Source organism: Phascolarctos cinereus, unplaced genomic scaffold (genome assembly GCF_003287225.1).
Source record: "Phascolarctos cinereus isolate Bilbo 61053 unplaced genomic scaffold, phaCin_HiC Scaffold_4;HRSCAF=312, whole genome shotgun sequence".
Lineage (NCBI taxonomy): Eukaryota > Metazoa > Chordata > Mammalia > Diprotodontia > Phascolarctidae > Phascolarctos > Phascolarctos cinereus.
The window spans coordinates 728,894,458-728,920,632 of record NW_027555847.1 but is presented as its reverse complement, the minus strand read 5'-3'; the positions used below and the strand labels follow the sequence as shown (position 1 = coordinate 728,920,632).

The following is a 26,175-nucleotide window of genomic DNA, read 5'->3' as shown; positions in this document are numbered from 1 at the left end:
TTTTCCTTCAGCTGTTGCAGGATAGATTCTGTGCAGCTCCTTTCTTAAAATCTGTGTTTTTCTATTTCAAGTGTGTTTCTTGAAAGCAACATATTGTTGGATTCTGGTTTCTAATCCATTCTTCTGTCTGCTTCTGTTTAAGGGTGAGTTTATCCCATTCACAGTGATGATTACTGTGTATTTCCATCTATCTTATTTTCTTTTGTTATCTTTCTCTTTTTTTATGCTATCCCTCCTCAAAAGTGTCTTGCTTCTCACCACTGTCATCCTTAATTTGCCCTCTTTTCAGCCCCCTCCCCATTTCTCTTATTGTCTTTGAGCATGTACCTAATAAGGTCTTTGCAAAACCAACACTTACTATTTATAAAATATTCAAAAGATATTTTAAAAACTTGCTGCCCAATGTGTCTGCTGCTTGAGGGACACCAGCTTAACAAAGTTGGGGCTGCACAGGTGGCTGATTGGCTCCCACCAAACAAGGCCACAATTCCAGCAGAATCGCACAACCTGGCGGCATGTTGGTCAGGCATTGGGGGGGGGGGAGCCTAGGTTTGAGAGAGCAGAAGCACCAACACCAGTCTGCAGCTTGCTCCTCCAGCATGGACTTTAGCCACAAAGCAACATCTCTTTCCATGCGGCGAGAAATTGATGAGAAAAGACCCAGACTTTACAGAGACAGTTCTGCTGGTCCCCAAGCTTATACGCAGCAAACCCGGCTTGGACCTTGGCAGCAGGTACCTCCATAGAGGGTCCACTCTCTGGACTTACCCCGCCAGGAGAAAAGGATACAGTGTGTTCCCCAATTTCAGAGTCTCGGGCTTTCCAAAACTTTGTAGCACTGTCTCCTTGGGATGAAGCCCTCTCAGCCCTATCCTCTAACTCTGCTGGGACTCCCAAGCTTGCCTACAACTCATCACTTCTCAGGGTTATCAGAGATATTCTCACTTCCCTGGCTCACTTCCAACATGTGTCTCTACCACTCCAACTCTGGTTAGTAAAGAAGGGAGAGTGGATGTGGAGGAGAGACGCAGCTAGAGGAGGGTGAGAAAAATTATTAATAATTAGAGTTAGCCCTGTGAGGCCCATGCAACTTGCCTGACTCTCTTTAAATTAATACAGGAGAGGCAGGGATTTGGACCTGGGCTGGGTTGCTGTAAGGGAAGAGATAACTTTGGTAATGTAAGAAATAGAAGATATCAATAAAAGCTTATATTTAAAAAAATATTAACAACCACATGAAAAACTGTTCCTAATCAATAATAATGAGGAAAAGCCAATGAAAGTTCCAAGGTTTCACCTCTGATCAGAAAATTGGCAAAGATGACAAAAGATGGCAAATAGTCAAAACTGAAAGGGACTTGGAAAGACAGGAATTTTAATTCCCCATTGGAGTTCAGAATTGGTCCAGCCATTTGGGAAAATAATTTGGAATTATACTTTTAAAAGGTAACTCAAATGTGCACACTGTCTAACCCCTAACTTCCACTTCTAGGCATGTATGCCAAGGAGACTGAAGACAGAAAGAGTCTGTCAAGATATCCATCGTAGCATTTTTTGTAGAATCAAGGAACTGGAAACAAAATACTTTGGGGATCCCTGTAGCTGTCCATTGACTGGGGGATAGCTAAAGTGTAGGATATAAATGTAATGAATATTACTATGCTATGAGAAACAGAGAATATGAAGAATTCAATGAAACACTGGAGAGATATTTTTAGGAATGAAGTCAGAGTAAGCAGAACGAGGAAGACTCTATAGATGATGACAAACAATGTAAGGGAAAATAACAGTAAAATGAACATGAATGCTGTTCTTATAATAATCAAGTTTGGCCCCAGAGTTTAAGAAATGTCCCTCTCTCTTTAATGCAGAGGTAGCTATGAGTGTGCAATGTTGCCCACAATGTCAGATACTGTTCACAAGTTGAGTGGTTTTGCTGAATTTTTTTCTTTTCCCTTTTAAAGCTAAGTATGGAAAACTCTGGTATACATTTGAATGAATGTGATGTAAAAATGAAAGCTATCCATTTTTATAAGTTTTAAAATCTGATCAGATAAACATTTTTAAATTATTACAAAATTTTAGTAGGAAGGAGTCTTTAAAAACTCTAAACAGTGGTCATCCAGAACAATTAAAATACTCACAAATAATGAAGATTAATCATATATGCCCCCAAACCCTAAAATCCCATTACTCTTTGTTGTACAAAATGTATGCTCTGATTAACAAGATAATAATCAAAATGTTATTTTTACACCTGTGTTCCTTCTGGACCATGGGCTAGCGGGGCATTTTTCTGGATTTTGTTGCCAGCGCTATTGTTCTTATTTAGTATTTGTTTTTACTTACGTTATTATTTACAAAGCTCTGTACTAAGTCACGCTCTCTTCCCTCTAAATTATGATGACTTCATCGCCTCTCATGGGTTTCATTCTCATCTCCATCAAAAGCACCTAGTCTCTTCCTGACCTCTAGTCTCACATCACTTCCTGCTAATTGGAAAGGCAGCAGGCATCTCAAACTCAGCATGTTCAATGATCCCCTTCCCTCCTCGGCTCAATTTCCCTACTACAGTTATCCCTTCCACATCATGGGGGTTGGGGTGCTACACCGCATGACCTGATAAATCCCAATAAAACTTTTTGGCCCTACCTTCGTACCAGAGAAGTCTGGATTGTTATGGTATTAAAAGATAAAATATGTTGATATTATACCACACTATACATATATTTTATGCATTTCTAAACTTTTCTGTTCTCTACTGGCCTTCGCGTATTGCCTGAAGCTTCTGCAAACTCCCCCAAAATTCTCATTTAATTTCTTCTGCTGACCGAGGATGTATCGAAACCGCGATACAGAAAGTCACAATGTGGCCGAGATAACCGCGAGGCTAAAGGCTCGGGCATCTTTGCAGCCGCCGGGTCTCCAGCCTTGGAATCAGCCCGAAATCTTCACTCTCCACCATCTCACTCAGCCAGCCAGTGTCCAGGTTTCGCCAGTTCTACCTCTACATCTCGCCTTCCGCCCACTTTTTACATAAAGGGCGCCACCCGAGCTAGTTCAGTCAGCCTGTGTGACCCCTTGCGCAGCCCATCGAAACAGTCCAGTCCCCTCGGCCCGAGTGCGTCCCCTCTAAGCCAGCCTCTGAACCGAAGCCATAGCGATCAGCCGGACGGCGCGCCTGCACACTCTGCTCCAGCAGAACCTGCCGCTGCTCTTGGGCATCTGAATCCGAGCTTGCCATCCGCCTAGCTTCCAGTTGTATTGTACTCTGTACCTTCCACTCATCTCTCATCTCCACACCATGCCTGGAATGCTCCTCACAGCTTCTGAGAGTCACCACTTCCTTCCTTCCTTCCTTCCTGTCTTGGCAATTGGGGTTAAGTGACTTGCCCAGGTCACACAGCTACTAAGTGTCAAGCCTCTGGTCTGCATCAGGATTTGAACTCAGGTCTTCCTGACTCCAAGGCCAGTGCTCTATCCACTGTGCCACCTAGCTGCCCCTCTAGTTTCTTTCAAAGCGCACCTCAAATTTCCCCTCCTATGTGAGATCTTTCTTGATCCTTACAACTGCTAGTGCCCCCTCCACCCCACTAATTCCCTAATATTTATTTTGTGTATCTCTTTTACACACACGTACACACACACGCATTTCCTCTGCCAGAATGCATAGTCTCTGAGGGTAGGGACTGCTCCATTTTTGTCTCTGCATCTTCAGTGCACTTCGTGATCCAGGCCTCCTTTCTGTCCTTGCACACAACACCCATTTCCCAACTGCAGACATTTCCCCTGGCTGGCCTCCACGCCTGGAAAGTTCTCTTTCCTTATCTCCACCTCCCGGTTTCCTCCAGGTACCACTACAGTGCTGGCTTGTACAGGGATCCCTCTTCATTCTGGTACTTTCTCTCCATGGCTTATTTTGTGCACAGTGACCATTGGACTATGAGCTCTTTGAGAGCTGGGATTTTCACCTTCCTCTCTATGCTCAGCGCTTACCACAGTGCCTGACACATAGTAGGTGGTAGTAAATCTCATTACTTTGAATTGCTAGGCATTCAGTAACTAATTAGGAAGGCCTGGGTGACGTCTGAGAGAGGATGGCCGTCTTTGTTGGGCAAGTGATGTGGTGGACGTCCGAGCTATGCTGCAATCATAGGTTACCTTGGGAGAGGAGGAAATGAATGGAAGCTTCATTGCCTCTGGTTTCCTTTCAGGCAGTCTCTCTCTCCAAGACAGTGGAGGGGTGGTTTGTATGGGCTGAAGTAGGATCAAGTGTTTTAGGTCAAGGGTGGGCCCAGTGTGAGAAGTCTAGGCTGGACAGATTATTATGACGATCATGTGATAGGATCCCCCACACTTCTCTCTCTTGCACCAGTGAAGGACCATCCACCAAATGGCTCCAGTATTTACACGTCCCAGTTCCTAACACCCAAGGACGGCTTAGTGTACCTGTCAGCTGGACGGTCACAGAAAACTCCAGCCACGTGGGCCTTTGTCACCAACACAGAGGCTCCAAACCCCTGCCTGAGTTGTCGATTCAAGAGGTCTTTAGAGAAGGCTCAGGGCAGTTGATTCCTCTGTCCAAGTCTCATAAAAATGTGATATGTAAATTACATAAGGAAATTATATGAGTATTTTAGAAGTGCAAGACCCATTTCTTCAGAGATAGATAGGTATTTCTAAAAAGAGCAGCCCAAATTATCAACAAGCACCTGAAATAAATTTCAATTTATCTGATAATCAAAGAAATACTTTGATTTCAAATAAAATCAAAGAAATTAAAACTCAGAAATAAAACTTTACTTCTATTAGTAGTAGTAAACTTATGTGTAGCAAGTGTACTGAGACTTATAAAGCACTTTCATATTCTTGGTGTTGAAAGGGACCTCAGACTCCATTCATTCCACCCCTATCTGAACACAAATATTCCCTACAACAGATCTGACTAGTGGTGATCCAGCTTTTGGCTGAAGACCTCCTGTGAACTCTAGGGTTTCAACTCACATGCATCAGGTATGAAAGGATGTCAAAAGATACATTTGCAAATGTTGGAGTGGCTATGGGAAAGACAGTCTCACTAAGGACCCATTAATGGAGCTGTGAACTATTTCAATTATTCTGGAAAACAATTTGGAATTATACTAAGAAAGTCACTAAACTCTATATAACCTTTAACCCCAAAGAGGTCATGGACAGAGGAAAATGTTCCATGCATACAAAAAATTCATGATACTTTTGTGGTGTCCAAGAACTAGAAACACATTGGGTGTTCATTAATTAGGGAATGGCTATATAAATTATGGTATGTGAATATAATGGAATATTATTATACCATAAGAAATGATGAATGTGAAAAATTCAGAGAAAAATGGGCTAGGGCTGGGCTATGAGGCAATATCATGCCAGTCCACACAGGTAATAACAAAGACCTCTCCTGAGGAGGTCACAGTGGGAAACAAGAGTAAAGATGTGAGAATATGGGGGTAAAATTGATAAGACAGGGAAACGTGTGTGTGTGTGTGTGTGTGTGTGTGTGTGTGTGTGTGTGTGTGTGTGTGAGAGAGAGAGAGAGAGAGAGAGAGACAACAGAGGGAAGAGCAAAAAGGACCCTAGAGGATGAGGACTGGAACATGGAGACCGGAATATGTCCAATAGATCTAGTGAAGTCATGTGCCCTGGAGGCAGCAGGTGCTAAGCTCACCTGAGATAACCTTGTCCTCCCTCCATTTGGCACCAAACAGCTCCAGCTGCCGCCTCTAGAGAATCCACCTGCAAAACCCAAAAGAGCCCCAACCCCCCTTCTCCCAGAATTACAGGGTGCCATATTCAGGAAGGCGTCTTCTTCCTTTCCTTAGCATGAAGACTACGCAAGTAATGTAGTCCCCACAAGTTGCTGCAGCCATTGTTGTCAATGACGCTTCACAGGACAGCTTGGCATCCGTGGAAAAGTCTTGCCCGTGGCCAGTCCAAACTCACACCCTCATCCAGGTCTTAGCCTTCCTGCACTTGCCTCTCAGAGCCTCGGTTCACCTCCTATTAACCCCACATGTCCCTCTCTACTAAGGTGACATTCTTGATCCTCCTAGGAACTGGGCTCCTCCAGCTGAAGTCTATTGAATCTAAGATTTCAATATTTTCTATATTCTATATGCTGCTGAGAAAGAAGGCAAAAGAGCAGAAATAAAGCAGGTATCCATCCATTGGAGAATAGCTAGACAAACTGTGGCATATGAATGTGAAGGAATATTGTATAGTAGCAAGTGACAGATGTGAAGAATTTCCAGATGTTTGTCCAGCCTTGGTCCCTTCTCTGGGTTCCAGTCCTACAATCATCACATGGCTATTGGACATTTCCCACTGGATGTCCCAGAGGCATCCCAAATGCAACATTTCCAAAAAAGCCTGTCAAACCCTACCCTCTTCCAAATGTCCCTGCTCATATCAAAGGCATCACCATCACTCTAATAGCCCTGTCTAGTCTAGTTCAAAACCTCAGTATTTTCCTCTATCCCCCAATCAGTTGCCAAATAGAGTCAATTCTGTCTTTTTATTTCAAATCAATATCGTTCATTTCACCCACATGGCCATGTCCTTAGTTCAGGCATTCCTCATCTCTCTTCCAGATCACACCATTCCCCTTTGAACAAGCTTCAGTGGATCCCCACTGCCTCTAGAACACATACAGACTCCACAGTTCACAGGCTACCCTCTTCTGCCTTTCCCCCCTTATTATAGAGTATCCCACTTCATCCACTGTGGTCCAGCCCAACTGGCCTTGGTGTTTCTCCCACAAGCCACCCTATCCTGCTCCTTTCTCCGTGCACTGGCTGAACCCCAAGCCTAGAATGTTGTCCTGCATCCCGTTCTGCCTCTCAGAATCCCAGCTGAACTCCAAGTTCAATTCCAGAACCACCTCACCCATGAAACCTTCCTCATGTTTCCCCCTCTCCACCTCCAAAGCTGCTGCCAACCCCAGACACTTCCTTTCTATTTACATTCTGCATATTTTGTATATAGGGTTTCCTCCAATAGACTGTAAGCTCCTGGAGGGCAGGGATTTATCAGTTTAGTCTTTGTATCCTCTGAGTCTAGCACAGTGCCTGGCATACAGTAGGGGCTTAACAGAAGCCTGTTGATTGATTTCAGAAAAACAAGAAAGGTTTGCTACAAACCAATGCAGAATGAAAACAGAACATACAAAGTGAATGCATTTATCATGAAAGGAATGTGGGCACCAAGTAAATGGAGAACTGCGGAACCAATGACGAGCATTCTGGGGGCCTTTCCTGGCAGGTTTGTCTCTTCTTGGTCAATCTAACAGGGCTGGATGAGATTCCTAACAGGGAGAGTACAGGGGAAAGAGAAGGTGGGGCAAAGGTAGAACCTTGGAGACTGTTCAACCTAAGGAATCATCAGAGGAAAGAAGACAGAGAAGGGTCAGGTAAAGACCCAGAATTAAGTGTGATGCATCTGAAGCTGGAGGAGAAAGTACAAAAGAGTACGAGGTGGTGAAAAGAGGTGACTGATTCACAGAGGGAAAAGAGGGAATTAAAACGACAAGAGGCCATTATGTTTGGTGAGTATGAGTCACTGATGACTTCCAGGGAAGCAGGCTCAGCAGAAGACGTGGCTTAGAAACAAGGGGTAAGTGGGCCAAGTGTGGCTTTTTTTTTTTAGCACTGGTGACATGTGACCTTGTTTGTAAGCAGCTTGGAAGGAGCCAATGGAAGAGATGATGGCTGGAATGTGGTCCTAGAGGGGGACTAGGTGAAGTGTGGAGGCAGGGAATTTTGGATTTGTGAGGAATCCTCTGTGCCCAGAATCCTGATTCTGAGAATACTGAGTAGAGTGAGAGCGCCAAGTTCTAATCAGATTGTCCCAATTTACTATAGTTAATGTAATTGTAATGGAATATTATTGTACGGTACAGATTAATTCTGAGGCAGTCAGGGAAACACAGGAAGCCTTGCATGAATCTGTGCAGAGCAAAAGAAGCAAGATGGAAATAATAGCACAACACAAGGATGACAACAATGGAAATGAAAAGATCACAAAAAGGAAGCTGCACTCTGAGAAGTGAAAAAACCAGTGAAGACCTAGGAGATCACGACACAGAACTTCTCTCAGCTGAAAGCTCATGGACTGTCTCAGGATACCTTACAGACTGTCGGATATGGTCCATATTTGTTTAATTGTTTGTTTTTTTCACAAAGAAGGGTTTCATCTAGAAAGAAGGAGAGGGAATTTACGATGACATAAAAACAAAAAGAATCAAAAAATACATTAAAAAATAAAATGAAAGTAGCCAAAAAAATGGAACAGGTAAAAAAAAAAGATAACCACAATTTTCTCAGTGAAGTCTACTCTCAATATGAGAAACAGGAGAAAGAAGTAGCTGGAAACTTGAGAGAGAAAAAGGTTTATGACAGCTACTAAGAAAACATAGGCAGGAATTTGCTTTATCTATAACTTTCCCCACTAAATTGAATTCTGCAAATATTGAGTACGCTCTAGATAAAATCCTTCTCACATTCATTATCTTCGTAAGGCTTCACCAATCAAAGGCTATACTCCAGCATGAATTATCTGAGGACAAATAAGTTCTGTTCTCTGGAAGTAAGGCCTTTTCACATTTTTTACAGATCTAAGGTTTCTCTCTAATGTGAACTGTCTGATGTGTAGTAAGTTCTGTTCTCTGGCAGAAGGCCTTCCCACATTCTTTACATTCATAGGGTTTCCTTCCATTGTGAATTCTCTGATGTCGAGAAAGTTGTGAACTATCACGGAAAGCCTTCCCACAGTCATGACATTCATAAGGTTTCTCTCCAGTATGAATTCTCTGATGTAGAGTAAGTTGTGAACTCTGGCTGAAAGCCTTCCCACAGTCAAAACATTCATAAGGTTTCTCTCCAGTGTGAATCCTCTGATGCAGAGTAAGCTGTGAGCTCCGGCTAAAAGATTTCCCACATTCAAAACATTCATAAGGTTTCTCTCCAGTATGAATTCTCTGATGTTGAGTAAGAATTGTGAAGCGACTAAAGGCCTTCCCACATTCAAAACATTCATAGGGTTTCTCTCCAGTGTGAATTCTCTGATGTCGAATAAGCTGTGAGCTCTCATGGAAGGCCTTCCCACATTCTTTACATTCATAAGGTTTGTCTCCATTATGAATTGCCTTATGCCTACTAAGTCCTGTACTCCAGCTGAAGGATTTCCCACATTCATTACATTCATAAGGCTTTTCTCCTGTATGGATTCTCTGATGTTGAGTAAGAATTGTGAAGCGACTGAAGGCCTTCCCACATTCGTTACATTCATAAGGTTTCTCTCCTGTATGAATTCTATGATGTAGAGTAAGTTGTGAGCTCTGGCTGAAAGCTTTCCCACATTCATTACATTTATAAGGCCTCTCTCCAGTATGAATTCTCTGGTGTTCAGTAAGTATTGTGAAACAACTGAAGGCCTTCCCACAGTCATTACATTCATAAGGCTTCACTCCAGTATGAACACTCTGATGTAGAGTAAGTTGTGAGCTCTGACTGAATGCCTTCCCACATTCTTTGCATTCATAAGGTTTCTCCCCAGTATGAATTCTCTGATGTAGAGTAAGTTGTGAGCTCTGACTGAAGGCTTTCCCACATTCTTTGCACTCATAAGGTTTCTCTCCAGTATGAATTCTCTGATGTACAGTAAGTTGTGACTTCTGGCTAAAAGCCTTTCCACATTCATTGCATTCATAAGGTTTTTCTCCAGTATGAATTCTCTGATGTCGTGTAAGTTGTGAGCTCCCATGGTAGGCCTTCCCACACTCAAAGCATTCATAAGGTTTTTCCCCAGTGTGAATTCTTTGATGTCGGGTAAGGTCTATGATCTGGGTGAAGGCCTTTCCACATTCCTTACATTCATAAGGTTTTTCTCCAGTATGAATTCTTTGATGTCGGGTAAGATCTGTGACTCGGGTAAAAGCCTTCCCACATTCACTACATTCATAAGGTCTCTCTCCAGTATGAGTTGTCTGATGTTGAATAAGTCCTGTGGTCCGTCTAAAGGCCTTCCCACATATCTTACATTCATAAGGTTTCTCTCCAGTATGAATTCTCATATGTTCAATAAGTTGTGAGCGCTGGCGAAAGGGCTTCCCACATTCAGTACATTTACGGGGTTTCTCTCCAGTGTGAATTCTGTAATGGGAAGTAATAAATGAACTGGAGTTAAAAAGCTTTCTCATTCACTACACTGGGGAGATTTCTCTTAAGTATGTATAGTACAATAACCAATAGGATCTAAACACAACTCACCCTAACTTAGAAAATAACTTCACTGAGTCTCTGCATCTGAAACTCTTTTATCTGGGTATCCCATATATCTTTCCCACAGAGACTCTTCCTTGTGGAAAAAGACTGACCCTCCATGGAAGCTTCTACCAGACTTAGTGCTTTCATGGCCTCTCACTTTAATGGCACTTTTCCTCAGGGTGTTTTTTACTTGCCTAGAATGTTTTTCCACATTTCTCTGCCACCTCTTTAACTGGGAGTCACATTCTGAGGTTTCTCCCAACTTGAAGACATAGGGAAGTTCCTTTGTCAGTGTTTCCAACGACGATTCCTCCACCAAAATGGCAATCTTTGAAGTTGGCTCCTTGGTTTCAGATGCTACCTCCAAGTCTGAAAGAAATAAAATGAGTCAAGAACCCTGCTTCTCTGAGAAACCATGTCTGCATAGTCTTTTGGAATTTACCAAAAACTTTCACACTCATTATCCTTTGCCAAATGAGGAAAGTGAGGTTTAGAATGATTTGCTGACCTGCCAAAGGTCACAATGCCAATGTCAAAGCTGAGTCCAGGGAACTGGACTTTGGCCCTTAAGCTCCATACACTTCTCATTAGAGTACACTGCCCCTCTCCACAAAGCAGCGTATTTATCCTGTGTTTCTGTGAAATGCAGAGGTAGGATCAAAGAGTGGAAACTACAGGGGAACCCCTTTCGGCTTAATCGAAGGACCTGTATTCCAACAATAAGTCCTGTTCATTCTATGGGCTGGACAAGATCTGAGACCATTTAGTCCAGGGATTCTTAACCATGTAGAGTCCATGGAGTCAAGGAAGAATATGACATCTTTGTTTTCAGTAAGCTCTAAACCAGACTTAGCATTTCCTTCAGTTATTAAAAAAAAACTAAACAACTATCTCAGGATATGTTCATGGGCTTCACTAAGCTACCCAAGGGGTCTAGGATACAAAAAAAAAAGTCTTCAAAGTCCCTGACCCAGCCAGTGCCCTCACTGCTCAAATGAGGAAACCAAGTTCAAGGGGGGGCTAAATGACCTGCTGAAGGTCATGGGACTCAAACTTGGGAAGAGTAACTTCCCTCCCATTGGGAGGCAAGAATCTGGAAATACGTGAGCAGAGGTTGGACGGCCGTCGGTTCAAGGGAACATTACAAGGATTCTTGCACAGGATGTGAGGTGACATGGGGCTGTTCCTCAGTGTCCTTCTGATTTCAAATCTCTAAGACTTCAAACCCTCCTTATTCCTCATAAAGGCAAAGCTAAGGGTTAGAATGACAGGAGTAATAAGGGGCTTAGTTAGCTCTTTTTCTCCCTTGCCTCCAGGCCCCAGTTGCCTCCAGGCTCTTTTCTGAGCCAAACTCCCACCTGCTCTCTGCACTCAGTCAGTCAATAAACATTTATTAAGCACCATCGTGTGCCAGGCGCCATGGTAAGCAATGGGGATACAAATGTAACTGAAAAGACAGTTTCTGCTCTCAAACAGCTGAAGAAGGTGAAAAGAGGGTTAGGAAGAGGGGGAGATGGAGGAGGGGGAAAGGAGAGTAAAGGCTGGTCCCAGTGGAAGGGCCCAGTAGACCAGGTCTGCAGCCAGGAGGGCAGCCTGCAGAGGAGTGGGCCAGGCTCGCCCACACAACGCACGCCCCAATGCACTAAGATAACTGGTGGACTTCACTGAAAGAAGATAGAGAATGGGGTCGTTGCCACTGAACCTGAGGCAGAAACCATGCGGATATTCAAAGACAGGAAGAGGGTGAAATTTACAGCAAGACCATCAAACCTGCATTCAATCTTTTTTTTTAATATAAATTTATTTCTTTTTAGTTTTCAATATTCACTTCCACAAGTTTTTGAGTTCCAAATTTCTCACCCCTCCCCCCACCCCAAGATGGCATGCATTCTGAATACCCCTTCCCCTGGTCTGCCTTCTCTTCTATCTCTCCCCCCTCCCTTCTCTTATCCCCTTCCCCTTCTATTTTCCTGTAGAGCAGGACAGACTTCTGTACCCCATTTCCTGTATTTCTTATTTCCCAGTTGCATGTGAAAACATTTTTTTTAAAACATGTGTTTTTAAAACTTTGAGTTCCAAATTTTCTCCCTTCCTCCCTCCCCACCCACCCTCATTGAAAAGGCAAGCAACTCAATATAGGTTGTACATGTGCAGTTATGCAAAACACTTCCTTAGTAGACATGTTGTGAAAAACTAACTCTATTTCCCTTAATCCTATCCTGCCCTCCCATTTATTCTATTCTTTCTTTTGACCCTGTCCCTCCTCAGAAGTATTTGCTTCTGATTACCCTCTTTCCCAATCTGCCCTCCTCTCTATCACCCCCTGCTCTCTTGTCCCCTTCTCCCCCTATTTTCCTGTAGGGTAAGACAGATTTCCATACCCAATTGAATGTGTATGTTATTCTCTCCTTAAGCCAAATCCTATGAGAATAAGATTCCCTCATTCCCTCTCACCTTCCCCTGTTTCCCCTCCACTGTGAGAGACTTTTCTTTTGTTTTTTTTTTTTGTGAGATAATTTACCCCATTCTACCTCTCCCTTTCTTCTCTGAGTATCATCCTCTCTCATCCCTTAATTTTATTCTCCAGATATGACCCCTTAATCTTCAACTCACCCTGTGCCCTCTATCTATATATACATACATACATTTTTTTTTCCTTCAACTACCCTAATACTGACAAAGTTCTCATGAGTTACAAATATCATCTTTCCATGCAGGAATGTAAACAGTTCAATCTTAATAAGTCTCTTATGATTTCTCTTTCCTGTTTACCTCTTCATGTTCCACTGGAGTCCTGTATTTGAAAGTCAAATTTTCTGTTTAGCTCTGGTCTTTTCATCAGGAATGCTTGAAAGTCCTCTATTTCACTGAATGACCATTTTTTCCCCTGAAGGATTATACTCAGTTTTGCTGGGTAGGTGATTCTTGGTTGTAATCCTATCTCCTTTGCCCTCCGGAATATTATATTCCATGCCCTGCGGTCCTTTAATGTAGAAGCTGCTAAATCTTGTGTTATCCTGATTGTGTTTCCACAGTACTTGAATTGTTTCCTTCTGGCAGCTTGTAATATTTTCTCCTTGACCTGGGAACTCTGGAATTTGGCTACAATATTCCTAGGAGTTTTCCTTTGGGGATCTCTTTCAGGAGGAGATCTGTGGATTCTTTCAATTTCTATTTTGCCCTCTGGTTCTAAAATATCAGGGCAGTTTTCCTTGATAATTTCTTGAAAGATGATGTCTAGGCTCTTTTTTTGATCATGGCTTTCAGATAGTCCAATAATTTTTAAATTCTCTCTCCTGGATCTATTTTCCAGGTCAGTTGTTTTTCCAATGAGATATTTCACATTGTTTTCTAATTTTTCATTCTTTTGGATTTGTTTTACAGTGTCTTGATTTCTCATAAAGTCACTGTTTTCCAATTGCTCTATTCTAATTTTTAAGGAAGTATTTTCTTCAGTAATCTTTTGGACTTCCTTTTCCATTTGGCCAATTTTTTCTCTCATTGGCTTTTTGGACCTCTTTTGCCATTTGGGTTAGGCTGTTTTTAAGGTGTTATTTTCTTCAGTATTTTTTTGGGTCTCCTTTAGCAAGCTGTTGACTTGTTTTTCATGATTTTCTTGCATCACTCTCATTTCTCTTCCCAGTTTTTCCTCTACTTCCCTTACTTGCTTCTCAAAATCCCTTTTGAGCTCTTCCAAGGCCTGGGACTGATTCATATTTTTCTTGGAGGCTTTGGATGTAGGAGCTTTGACTTTGTTGTCTTCTTCTGGTTGTATATTTTGATCTTCTTTTTCACCAAAGTAAGATAATATAGTCTGACTCTTTTTGTGCTGCTTGCTCATGATCCCAGCCAATTACTTGAGTTTTAAACTCTTTTAAGGTAAGAGTCTGCTTCCAATGTGGAGAGTGTACTGTCCCAAGCTTCAGGGGTTTGTGTAGCTGTTTTCAGAGATACTTGTAGGGACCTGTAAATTTTCAGTTCTTCCAAGGTGGTATGATAAGGGGCGAGATGTTTACTCCTTTCCTGGCCTGTGATCACAAGTATTCCTTTCTGTCCCGTAACTGTGAGGAGGGGTTCCTCTCCACGGCCACTACAAGCTCCACCACGCCAGCACTCCTCCTCAACCCAGCACTGCCGCCCAGAACTGTGACCTAGATCCACACACGGGCAAAGCAAGAGATTCCTGCCTCAGCACTGGCAAAGAGATCCCTGCAATCCCTCTCTGATCAGCCACTGGATTCCCCCTCAGTCTGTGGGCCGGAAGCTCGGAAGCAGCTGCCCCCAGGGCCAGCTCTTGGGGAATGGAGCTGACCCCGCCTTCCTCTCTGACCGACAGAAACAGACTTTTCCCACTGACCTTCTAAGTTGTCTTTGGCATTTGTGGATTGAGGAGTCTGGAAATCTCCACAGCTGCCCGCGATTCAGTCCTCTGAGGCCTGCTCCAGGTTTGCTGCGGCCTGCGCGCCCACGCTGCGCTGCACTGCGCTCCCAGCCCGCATGATACACCTTTCTGATCAATCATCCAGGTTGTCTTGGCCTGGAAATTTGTTTCACTCTGTCTTTTTGTGGGTTCTGCTGCTTCAGAATTTGTTTAGAGCCATTTTTTATGAGTATTTGGAGGGGTTTGGGGGAGAGCTCAAGCAAGACACTGCTTTCACTCTGCCATCTTGGCTCCGCTCCCCCTGCATTCAATCTCTGGGGACAACTAGAATGTATTTTTGAAGGGAAGGTTACTGAACACCTAGACAAGAAAGTCAGCATTTTTCCTTTAAAAACACAAAACATGACAAAACATGGGAGCATTCATGTTAGAAGACATATGAGGAAAGAGGGCACATTAATGCATCATTGGGGTTGGCAGCTGAGCCAACCATTCTGGAAAGCAGCATGGAACTAAGCTAAGTGACTAAAATATCCAGACTCCTTGGCAGCAAGGCGGCTCCGTAGGTAGAGCACTAGGCCTGGAGGAACAAAGACGCAAGTTCAAATCCAGCCTCAGACACTTCCTAGCTGTGTGATCCTGGGGAAGTCACTCAACATCTGCCTCATTTTCCTCAACTGTAAAACAGGGATGATCATAACAGCACCTTGCACCCAGGGTTGTTGTGAGGATCAAATGAGTTAATATTTGTAAACCTACAGCCTCCAGTGTGCAGAAACAAATGCCCAAAGTTAGGCCACAAACAGAAGGAAGCAGAGGTCCTGACCCAGACTGCTCCTCATGAAAATGACAGAGGTTTGGGACTGTGGAATGAAGCCCGTTAATGGAAGGACTATACACAGGTCTACCCAAAAGAAACAGGGTACATAAGAAGCACTGTATATGAAGAAGTTATACAAGTATACAATGATTTTTGTTGTTGGGTCATTTTTTCAGGCAGCAGCCCATGCAATGATTACAACAGAAATGGAAAGAAGTGGCACCACAAAACAATGAGAACAGAATGCTGCAAGAATGACTAACTGAACAAAAAAGCATTTATTAAGCACCAAGTGTGTACCAAGTGCTTCCCTGAGCACTGGAAGTTCACAAGGAGCTCCAAAGGAGTTCCCACTCTAACGAGGTTTCTCTCAGGGGATCTTGCAGGCAAGAACATGAGAGCTATGGACAGTGAATGGCAAGATCAGCAGAGAGGGAGCGATAGAGCAGATCAGGGAATGGGTAAGCTGGGTAACTGAGGGGTCATTGTTCACCACAGAAATGGAATTCATCAAGTGCAAGGGCAGGCTTGGGGTGAAGGCGGCCTGACTGTGGATCAGACACTAAATTCCTTGGGTAGTGACAGAGAATGACCCAAGGGTGGGCAAAGAGTGGTCCCCAGGAACAGGCTCGGGGGAAGACTCAGAAAGGAGTGACAGGGAGGGCAGGCAAGAAGCAGCCGACTTCTCTGGGGCTAAGGTATCGCACAGGGGGCCAGGCTTCCTTGGTTGAATCTGGATGCCTGGGAGAAAGGCTGACTGCCAAGAATGACTTGTTAGTAGAAGAGGACAGGCCTCCGGACTTTACAGACAGCAGTCAGGCTGGCCCAGGCCTTCTCATACCCAACCAGCCATTGTCCCATTAACGAGTCCCGGAGGTGGGAGGGACCCACTCTTTGCTCTGCTGACGTCCTCCTTAGGGTGCCCTTCCTAAACTGCGGGAACCAAAGCTGTGTTCAGGCCACGGCAGACATCAGAGGGAGGGCTTGCTCACTGCAGGAAGCTGTGCCTCAAAGGCAGGGTCTAGGTAGCTTTCGGAGCTCCTCCTACGAGGGGCACTGGTGTGCATGCCCAGGGCTTCTCCGGACCAGCGGCCGTCTAATCATGGCGCCTCCATGTATGAGACCTGATGTTTCTCCCTTTGTGATTTCACCTTCTAATTCTCTGAACTGTCAAAATGGCTTCTGGTCTTCAAGCTGTCACCCAGTAGGCCTGCAATCTCTCTTGGATCATCTGCAAATCTCATTAAGTCCTTTGCTTCTTGTCCAAGGCCTGGTCACCAACAATACACAGTACCAATACTGGGGCAGTGTGATGGAAACCTCGGTCCAAGGCAACACCCACCCACCAAGGACTGCTCCTGTCATCTGGCCCTCTGATGGCTTCAGAATACATCCAACTGTCCTGTCCTCCAGCACATGGCACGAGAGACATGACAGGGATGTTTGTGAACACTCAGATGAACTAGGTGGGTCCTCCCCAGGGGCGTTGTAGCCCAGCAGGGGCCAAGGGAGTCGGGCTTTGGTCACTCCCGGTCTTGGCCCATCTTCAACCTCTCCCTGCCCACTGGCTCCTTCCCCACAGCCTTAAACATGCCCACATCTCCCGACCCCGCCATCCCCTCAAACTACCATGCCACGCCTCTCCTCCCTTTATGAACCGAATTCTTTGTCTACACCGTCTATGCTCCTGCCTCATCTGCTCTCTTCTCACTCACTACTCAGCCTGTTGCAGACTGGCCTCTGATCGCATCATTTGACTGGAACCATTCTCTCCAAAATGGCCAACTGTTGTGGGCCTGGAACTAGGGAAGCATAAATTAGCTCCTCAGTCCTCCCAGAGCATCAGCCAGTGATGCAGACTCGAGGCAGGTGGGGATAACTGACCCCACATGGACTGATCTGGGACCCTCCCGTAGGCCCCTTGGGCAAGGGAGAGATGGTTATTAAGACTCTGGGCCAGGAGCTCTTGGGATCCCTGGGAACCTCTTTGAAAAGGACCCTGCGTTTCCTTGGTCAGGGAAGCCCAGAGGCAGAAGCCTAGATGAGGAAGAGCACTCCAGGCATGGGGACAATGGAGAAAATGTGGGGAGTCAGGGGATGGAGCAGACAGGAGGCGGTGTCACTGACTGGAAGAGCTCATATCAGTGGGTGAGGTCTAGGAGAACTGGAGAGGTCGGAGGGGGCTGGCTTCTCAAGGCTTTGAACACCAAACACAGGGTTGGCTCTTTGATCCTGGAGTCGATAAGGGAGTGATGAAGTCTACTGATGAGGTGGAGGAGTTATGAGGTCAGACCTGCACTACTGGCAGGTGAGTGGAGGATGAACTGGAAGGGGAGATGTGCGGCAGGCAGACCCCTCCACCCCACCCAGCAGCTGCTGCAGCAGCCGAGGTGCAAGGTGATGAGGTCTGCCCCAGGGAGGTGGCAGTGTCAGAGAATAGATGAGAGATGTCGAAAAGGTAGGAACGACAAGACTTGGTACAGAGAGGTCGATTGGTGGAACTGAGTACCTAGTACACAAAAGCAAATTATCTAGTTCTCCAGATCAGATAAACAGAATACCCATCGACTGGGGTAAGCACTGGCTATTTGGCAAAAGCAGCTGGGAAAACAGGATAGCAGCCAAAGAAATCAGATCTGACCAACGTTTCACACCATAAACCAAAATGAGCTGCAAAGGAATATGTGACCAACGTGTAAACTGCCATGTCACAAACAAACTAGAGGCACATGGAAAAAACCATCAGACACAGACCTGAAAAGTTCATGACCAGACAAGGAACAGCAAAGAAGACAAAGCATGTGCACAAACGAATCCCATTAACAGGGGGAAGTTTCTCTGATGAAGGTTGGTCTCCAAACACGTGTAAGCATCTGGTTCAGGATGTGGCGGACAGAGTACTAGCCCAGAGCTGAGGACCTGAGTTCAAATTTGGCCTCAGACACGGCCTCGCGACTTGACCCTGGCCCAGCCATTTAGCCTGCTGGAGGAGCCACGCGTGGGCGCCACCATTCTGCAAAACTACATGGCGTGACACACAAGAAGGGACCGAGCAGTGCATGCCCCTCGGCCTAGCTGGGCCACTGCTACCTGTGCCCAAAATGGCCCAAGGAACAAGGAGAAGGTCTCCTGTGAACAAAAATACGACGGCAGCTCTTCTGAGGGCGAGGTCCCTGCACTGGCCTTCGCCGCGTGCTCTCCACCAAGAATGACCCACTGCCTCCCAGGTTTCTTCACGTGTACTGTTGTTGTGAGGTCATTTTTCAGTCGTGTCCAACTCTTCCTGACCCCATTTGGGATTTTCTAGGCAAAGATACTGGAGGTGTTTGTCATTTTATTCTCTGGTTCATTTTACAGACACGGAAACTGAGGCAAACAGGGTGAAGTGACTAGCCCAGGGTCACACAGCTAGTAAGTGCCTGAGGCTGGATTTGAACTCAGGAGATGAGTCTTCCTGACTCCAGGCTTGGCGCTGTGTGCACTGTGGCGCCCCCTGGTGGCCCCATCTCTAACTGTGCCCTCTTAATATACAAAGCAGCCCCATCTTCCCCTTTGACTTATCGGGTTTTGTGGGAATCAGGCACACACCCCCAGAGCCACACTCCCATCATGATCTCGCCCCTCCATCCTCAGTGATGCCCTCCAGGCCATCTGGCTTCTGGTGCTGCCCACAATCGGGGAATCTGCGTCCTGGCAACCGCGGCCACTGGCCTCGCCAATGACTCCTCTCTTGGGGCCACGGGGCATCTCCAGCCTGCTGGACACGTCCCAGCGTTGTCCCCTGTCGGATGCTCCCTCCACTCCATTCTCACCTGAATCCCTAGGAATCCCCTGAAGTGGCTGGGTGTATGCAAATCTGCTCGTGTAACACTAAAAACTGAGTAAAAGGTAGTCATCAGTTCTCACCCAATGGAAACACACAGGGCAACTGAATAATTTGTCCATGTCTGGAGAATTCCTCATTCACTTCTGTCCACATCGTTCTCCAGCTTCTTCTGACACAGCCCCTCCGTCCTCCTCCTCCTCCTGGGGCCACAAGGAGAAAACCGTGACTGCAGACAGCCTGGGCTAAGCATCTCCATGCCTTTGGACCAGACAGGCCTCCGAGGCTGTTCCTCAAAAACGCTCCAACACCCCTTAGAGCTTTGAGGAGAACGGCAAAGTGCTACAGATGGCCCAGGGACTGACAGCGAGTGCGGACCTGCACACGTGTGTGTACATATACACACACACTCACGCACACAGAGGTGGCTGCATCCGCACAGCCATGATAGCACAGCTGTCTCTGAGGCAGACAGACAAGGGAAGAGGAGGCTTCCGAGGGCCGGACAGACCTGTGGAGCTCAGGGCAGCTGCCCGGCCAAGCCTGTGAGCATTCTCCCCATGAATGACAGATCCACCGAGCTACTGATGGCTCAAAGGACGGCTCACCTGCACTTGGCATCTGGGGGACATCCCCCCCTGGCATCCAAGGGGCTTCTCCTCTCTCCAGCTGGCAGATCACCTCTGGCTTGGAAAGGGCCAGGCCTGTTCATGGAAAAGATCTGCCATCAGAGAGTCCCCAAAGAGCTCCAACCCAGCCCCTTGGGAATGCCTCAGGACCCCCAAAGGTGCTCCAGGTCTGGTGCCTGGAAGGGGTTCATGGGGCAGGGCCTTGATGGGTTCAGGTGCCTGGGTGAGAACCTTGGAGTGGGGGAGGGGCAAGCAAATGCCAGATGCAGGCAGCCACACCCCTCACCTGGGAACAGGTGGCCAGGTGAGCCAGGAAAGGAGGGGCAATCTGGGGGGCCAGACCCTTCCCCCCAGCTCATTCTAAGAGAGGGCAGATCCTGGGGGGCAGGGACCCTCACCCAGGCAGGCCAAGTGCCCAAAGTTCTCCAGCATCACCTCCCGGTACAGCTCCTTCTGGGGAGTGGCCAGGCGCCCCCACTCCTCGGGGGTGAAGGTCACTGCCACGTCCTGGAAGGTCACAGAGCCCTGGAAGACCAAGCACACACCAGCTGAGGTGGGTCCTCGGGTGACCTCAGGGGTTCCCCCCAGGCACTGTCCATCCCTCTGTCCGTCCGTCAGTCTGTCCAGGAGGTCTGTGCTGAATCCGGCAAATCCCAAAAACAAGGACCTCAGAGCCAGCCCGTGGGCACACCCCCATTTCACAGACGGGAGACTGAGCCCAGCCACAGCTGAACCCAACGCTGCAGTTGCCTACGAGCCTCGAAGTCTACAGCGCAACCACGTGGCGCCCCAAGGGGAGGCGGGGCTGGAGGCCGGCACCCAAGGCGCCCCCTGCTGGCCGGCTCACTCACCTCGGGCCCGGGGGCCATGCCTCCCTCCTCTCCAGGAGAGTAGAGCTGGGTACTCCAGGGGAGTAGAGCTGGGTACTCCAGGGGCGGGGCTGGGGAGGGAAAGAAAACTGTGAGCACATGTAGGTATGGGGGTGTGGCCCCGGGCAGCCACGCCCCATACACGTCCTCAGGGATAGAGCCCTTGGGCGGTAAGCGAGAAATCTGCGCATGAGCAACCAGCCTCCGGCCCCGACCCTGACAACCAGCGGCAGGGGCGGCCGTGCCGCTGATTGGTTTCCTAGCCTCACACCCTTTCTACCGAACCAATCAACACGTCCGCTTCCTTTGTCTTCTCCCCCCATTCCCCGGAGAATCCCGCCCCCCGCCTCCTCCTGCCTCAGCTCGGCCCCCAGCTCTCGCTCACCCGGCCCCGGACTTGGGGTTCGGACCCCGGCGACGGTGGTAGCTGAAGGAACGGAATTGAGGCGGCCACGAGCCTGCGCCCAGGACGGAGGGGCGGAAGTTACGTGTATACGGGCAGGGAGTGTTCCGGCACCGGAACCGCACCGGAAGGCCGGCAGCCGCGCTCTCAAGGCCTTCTGGGAAATGTAGTCCAGAGGCTCAGAGGGCAGGAGTGGGGCGAGCTGCTGGGCTCTGGACCTCCGCTCGCGCGGGGACACCCCCCCCCCCACTCAAGGGAGAGGAGCAGGAACGGGAAGGAATGGGAACGAGCTCCTTCGAGCGCCGCCCACCCACTCCCTCGGAGGTGGGGCTCCTTGCTGGGGAGGGGCCCGCCTCTGGCTCACACAAGCCCTGCACACAGCAGGAGCCTAAGCAGTGCTTGCTGGCTCTGACTTCCCAGCGAACCTGGACGGAAAGCGGCGCTTCCTGCAATGCCCGGGGGCCGAGGCGTGGCCAGCAAGCATTGAGTAAGCGCCTGCTGTGTGCCGAGCTCCGCCGCCCCGGGTAGGCTCCGGAGGTTCGCCAAGGCTGCTTGGCTGACCGTGAGGGGAGGCGGCCTTTGGTACCGAGCGAACTTTTCCTAGAACCCCGCGGGAGCGGCAGGGATCTTCAAGCGTCATTTACGCTCATCACTCTTTGGAGCTGCGACAGCAATCAGACCCTCAGCCAGGGCTACACAGGTCTTCCTTCTACTCTAGCCACGCTCTCCCCTTTTGCCCATCTTGACGCCTGGAGGGGCCAGTTCGGCCCTACAGTGTCCTCTTGAGTCCCTTGCCCCCGGTCCTATGTAAGGTCGAGTCCTGCAAAGGCTCAGCCCGGGAGCGCTCCCACCGCGGGGAGCCGAGGGGGAGAAATTCACACAAGTGATCCATTGCAGATCACCCCCAGTCCTGCTCGGCGTCCTCCCCTGCCCCTCATCTCAGAGCCTTGCCTTGTGCGTCACTAAAAACTCTGCCCGGTCTAGGGGAGCTCCCTCTCTTCCCCCCTTCCCCATCTCACCCCATCTCACAGGATAGCCTCGGTCCCTGGCTCCTCCATCAGCCACCTCAAGAGGAAAGGAGGCAGTCCTCCTGGCCAAGCAAACCCCTCTACCTGCAAACGCCACCCCATTCCGCCCACCTCTCACCTGTCTTCACTCCCCCGGACTTGCCATCCAGGAGTCCTCACTTGTTCCTTCCATCCCTGCTTTCATCCCTTATTTCTTCTGCCTTTTCTGACTAAACCCCATGAAAAGGTCACCCGTTGTGGGTACCTCCACTTGCTTTCCTCTCACTCTCTGGATTCTCTGTCATCTGGCTTCCGACCTTCTTATCCAACCCAAACTGCCCTCTCCAACGGCCAAATCCTCTTTTCTCAGTCGTCATCCTTCTTGACCTCTCTGCAGCCTCAAACACTGCCCACTCCCCTCCTCTTGATAGTCATGTCCAGCTAAGTTTTTGAGACAACTCTCTCCTGGTTCTCCTTCCTACCTGAAAGCTCCTTCTCATTCTCCTTTGCTGGATCTCCATCTAGGCCACACCCTCTAACCACAGGGTCCCTCAGGGTTCATCCTAGACCCTCTTCTCTTCTTCCTTTATGCTGCTTCACTTGGGGATCTCATCCGCTTCCATGGGTTTAATGATCATGCCTGTGCCAATGATTCTCATATCTACCTTTCCTGCTCCAACTCTGCTGACCTCCAGTCTTGCATCTCCAACTGCCTTTCAAACATCTTGAACTGGACATCCAGTAAACCTCTTAAACTAAACAAGTCCAAAACACAATTCATTATCTTTCCCCCTAACTACCTCCCTTTCCCTATTAGAGAAGATGGCAATACCATCGTCCCAGTGCCCAAGACTCACAACCTAGAAGTTATCCTGGACTCCTCACTATCTCTCACTCCTCATATCCAATATGGTGCCAAGGCTATTGATTTCACCTTTATATCATTTGTTGAATACTACCCCCACATCTCTTCTGAGATACTGCCCCTACTGTGGGGCAGACCTTCATCACCTCACACCTGGACTGTTGCAATAGCTGCCTGCCTCAGTCTCTCCCCACTCCAACCCATCCTCCATTGAGCCACTAAAGAGATTTTCCTAAAGCACAGGTCTGACCATGTCCACTGTCCTACTCAGTAAACTCTGGTGGTTCCCTATCAATTATTGTGACCAGCAGTTCCAGAGGATTGCTGATGAGGCATGCTAACTGCTACCTCTTGACAAAGTGGATGGATTCTGGGAACAGAATGAGACATGAAAAGGTTTTTAGACATGGCCAACATGAGAACTTGTCTTGCTTGACTAAATATTCTTTTTAAAAGGATTTTTTTTCCAATGGCAAGGTGTGGGTGGGAGGGAGAGTGTGATAATTTTGGTTTTAAGAAATAAATGTCATGATGTTGCAGTTATAAATGATAGGACTTCAACATTTAGTCATTTAGGCTAAGTAGTCCTAATGACCTCCTAAATCATTCTGACCACGTCCATCACTTAAATGATTGTAGCTCTAGATTGGATGGGACAACTGAAATAGCTTTGAGCCAACATTCAATCCTGGGGTCTCCAATTGCCAATTCAAATGCACAGCCAATTTCTGGTCCTGATAAGCAAATCCCCTTCAAGTCTGGTATCATATTGTGTTTGTTTGAGTAAATATCCTAATCTAATACAATTTCCTGGGACTAAAAAAAATCTTGACACTTGTCTAAAATTTGGAAGGGAAAATTTTGAGCTGCTTAGGTGGAAACTTTACTGAATTCACTGTAATGGTAGTGTTTTAAGATTATACTTTGGAGGCTTGTGGGTACTGAAGGGTCATTTGTTATCTGGAGTTTGCCAATTTTTAATATTGTTCTTTTTAATATAAATTTGAAATTCATAAAGTATTTCTTGTGAGAAATGATTCATTTGGACCCCTACTGGGTCCAGTGTTGAGATATAGATCAGGACAACTGGAGATGGCCCAGGATGCAGCAGGAGACCTTGGCTTTTTTAAGCTAAGGTCGTTAACAGGTCTCATTTTGACTGAGGCAACTCCCAATCAGTGATTAAGGTTAGGTAAGAAATGAGGCAGAGAATGGCCTCTTTGACCTAGTCCCAGCCTCCAACCAACACCCACTTCCCTCAGGCTTCACTTGGATTTTTTTTTTTTCATTCTGTTCCCTCAAGGGTCCTTGAGTCTGAGGGGCAGGACACTTTTCGGGACTTGGGGATTTGGTTTCCCTGTCCAGTTGCCTGACTTATCAATTTAATTTTTCAACTTACTTTCAACAACTTGCATCTTTGCACTAACAAGCCAGAAAGCCAAATATGGGCAGAGAAATTCTATTTTTGTTTATTGGGAAACTAAAGTATAGCTTAAAAATTAAATAGATTTCTTTTGCACTCCCATGTATTTTCTTTTTACACATTTACAAACAACCCTCTGAGGATGGCTGTAAAGGCTTTGCCAAACTGCCAGAGAGGTTCAGAAACCAATAAGAACCCCTGCTGTATGTCAGGTACGGGGAGGGGAACAATGAGGCTGTCAAGGTCGACTGGTCTTATCATTGAGGGATTTAAAGGCTAAACAGGCTCCTGGATTGGGCCTTCAAGGTGATAAGGAGCATGTAGGAGTGCCTGCTCAGACCAGAACTTCAAGAATAGATGGAGATGTAATGGAGACAGGGACAGCCATGAGGAGATGAGGGGAATTAGGCCACAGAGGTGCCTAGGGCTGGCACAAGAGTAGTGGCCCTCATACAGGTGGAGAGAGGAGTGCATGGCCGCAGGAGAGCTGGGTGAGGCAGGACTGACCAGATCTGGCACTTGGGGGCTTAGACAGAGGGAGAGCTGTGGGTTGGGACCCCTCGAGATTGGAATGATGGCAGCATCTTTGACAGAAATAGCTGAGCTCAGAAGAAGTGAGAGGTGGGAGCAAGTTAACATCTAGAGATGACTGCAATGACAAAAGGCAGGAATAACGCTTTTGTAGAGGCATGTTAGAGGTTTATATGCTGCCCATCCTTTAATGGTTTCAGAGGGTGCAGTGTTCACACCAAATGGCAACATTTAATGCAGAAAAGACACTGAAGGCCATCAGTCTTGGATGTGAAAAAAGTCTGGATCATGGATTAATTCTATTGAACCATTGATACTTTGACTCAATGTAACATTAAGTATTTTTAAAAATGCTTGCTGTGTGCCAGCGCACACCAAAACAGTCCCTACCCAGACGGAGCTAACATTCAAATGTGGGAGACATGAGTACAACATAAATACCAAATTGATGGGAGACAGCCATAGAGGGGAACGTGCTGGGGCTGGGGGACCAAGAATGGCCCTTTAGTGGATCCTTAAAGGAAATCGGGGTAAGAGTCAGGGGATGGTAGGCAAAGCCTTCCCAGCCTGAGAAGAAGGCAGTTTAAGGTGTGGGGACAAAAGATACTGTGTTTAAGGAACAGCAAGTAGTGCTTCGAGGGGAGTCAAGTATAAGAAGATCAGAAAGGCAGGAAGGAGTCAGGTTGTGGAGAACTGTAAAGGTCAAACGGAGGACTTTACATCTGGTCTCAGAGGAAATGGGGACTCACTAGGGAGCAGATACTCCCCAGTATCCCTAGTCGATCCTCACACCTGTGCTTTGGTGGGTGTGGAGGGTGGACTGGTATAGAGACCTGGGATGATGCAACAAAATACAAGACTGTTGCAATAATCCAGGAGGAAGGTGAGGAGGACCTGAACAAGATGGTGGCCAAAGGGGACAAATACCAGAGTTGTGGAGAAAGAAATGCCAAGTTTGGCAAGGTAGGAGACAAGGAATGATGCCAGACTGCAAGCCTAGGTGTCCTCCGTGGCAATGGAGATGTCTGGAAGACGGCAGACGTCCACGTAAGGAGGGTGGGTACCAGGGCAGGGGCATACTTGGACTAGTGGGACCAAGAAACCTCTTTACTGCCATAACAGTCACCAC

The 26,175-nt window shown here is 47.1% G+C and overlaps 1 protein-coding gene across 2 annotated transcripts in view; it reads right to left on the bottom strand.

Moving 5' to 3' along the window:
- Window positions 1-26,175, bottom strand: part of LOC110201794 (uncharacterized) — a 58,574-nt gene that overhangs the window by 20,130 nt on the left and 12,269 nt on the right. The window contains exons 1-6 of one of the 2 annotated variants that reach the window (XM_020977695.2): window positions 21,203-21,425; window positions 20,800-20,888; window positions 20,347-20,473; window positions 19,928-20,023; window positions 10,490-10,664; window positions 7,972-10,181 (exon numbers count right to left, since the gene is read on the bottom strand). In XM_020977695.2, the coding sequence (XP_020833354.2) occupies window positions 8,645-10,181; window positions 10,490-10,664; window positions 19,928-20,023; window positions 20,347-20,473; window positions 20,800-20,817 (1,953 nt within the window). In that variant the 5' untranslated portion in view covers window positions 20,818-20,888; window positions 21,203-21,425 and the 3' untranslated portion in view covers window positions 7,972-8,644. Of the gene's footprint in view, window positions 1-7,971; window positions 10,206-10,489; window positions 10,665-19,927; window positions 20,024-20,346; window positions 20,474-20,799; window positions 20,889-21,202; window positions 21,426-26,149; window positions 26,157-26,175 lie in introns of those variants that run through there. The other variant, XM_078151890.1, reaches the window with a different exon arrangement.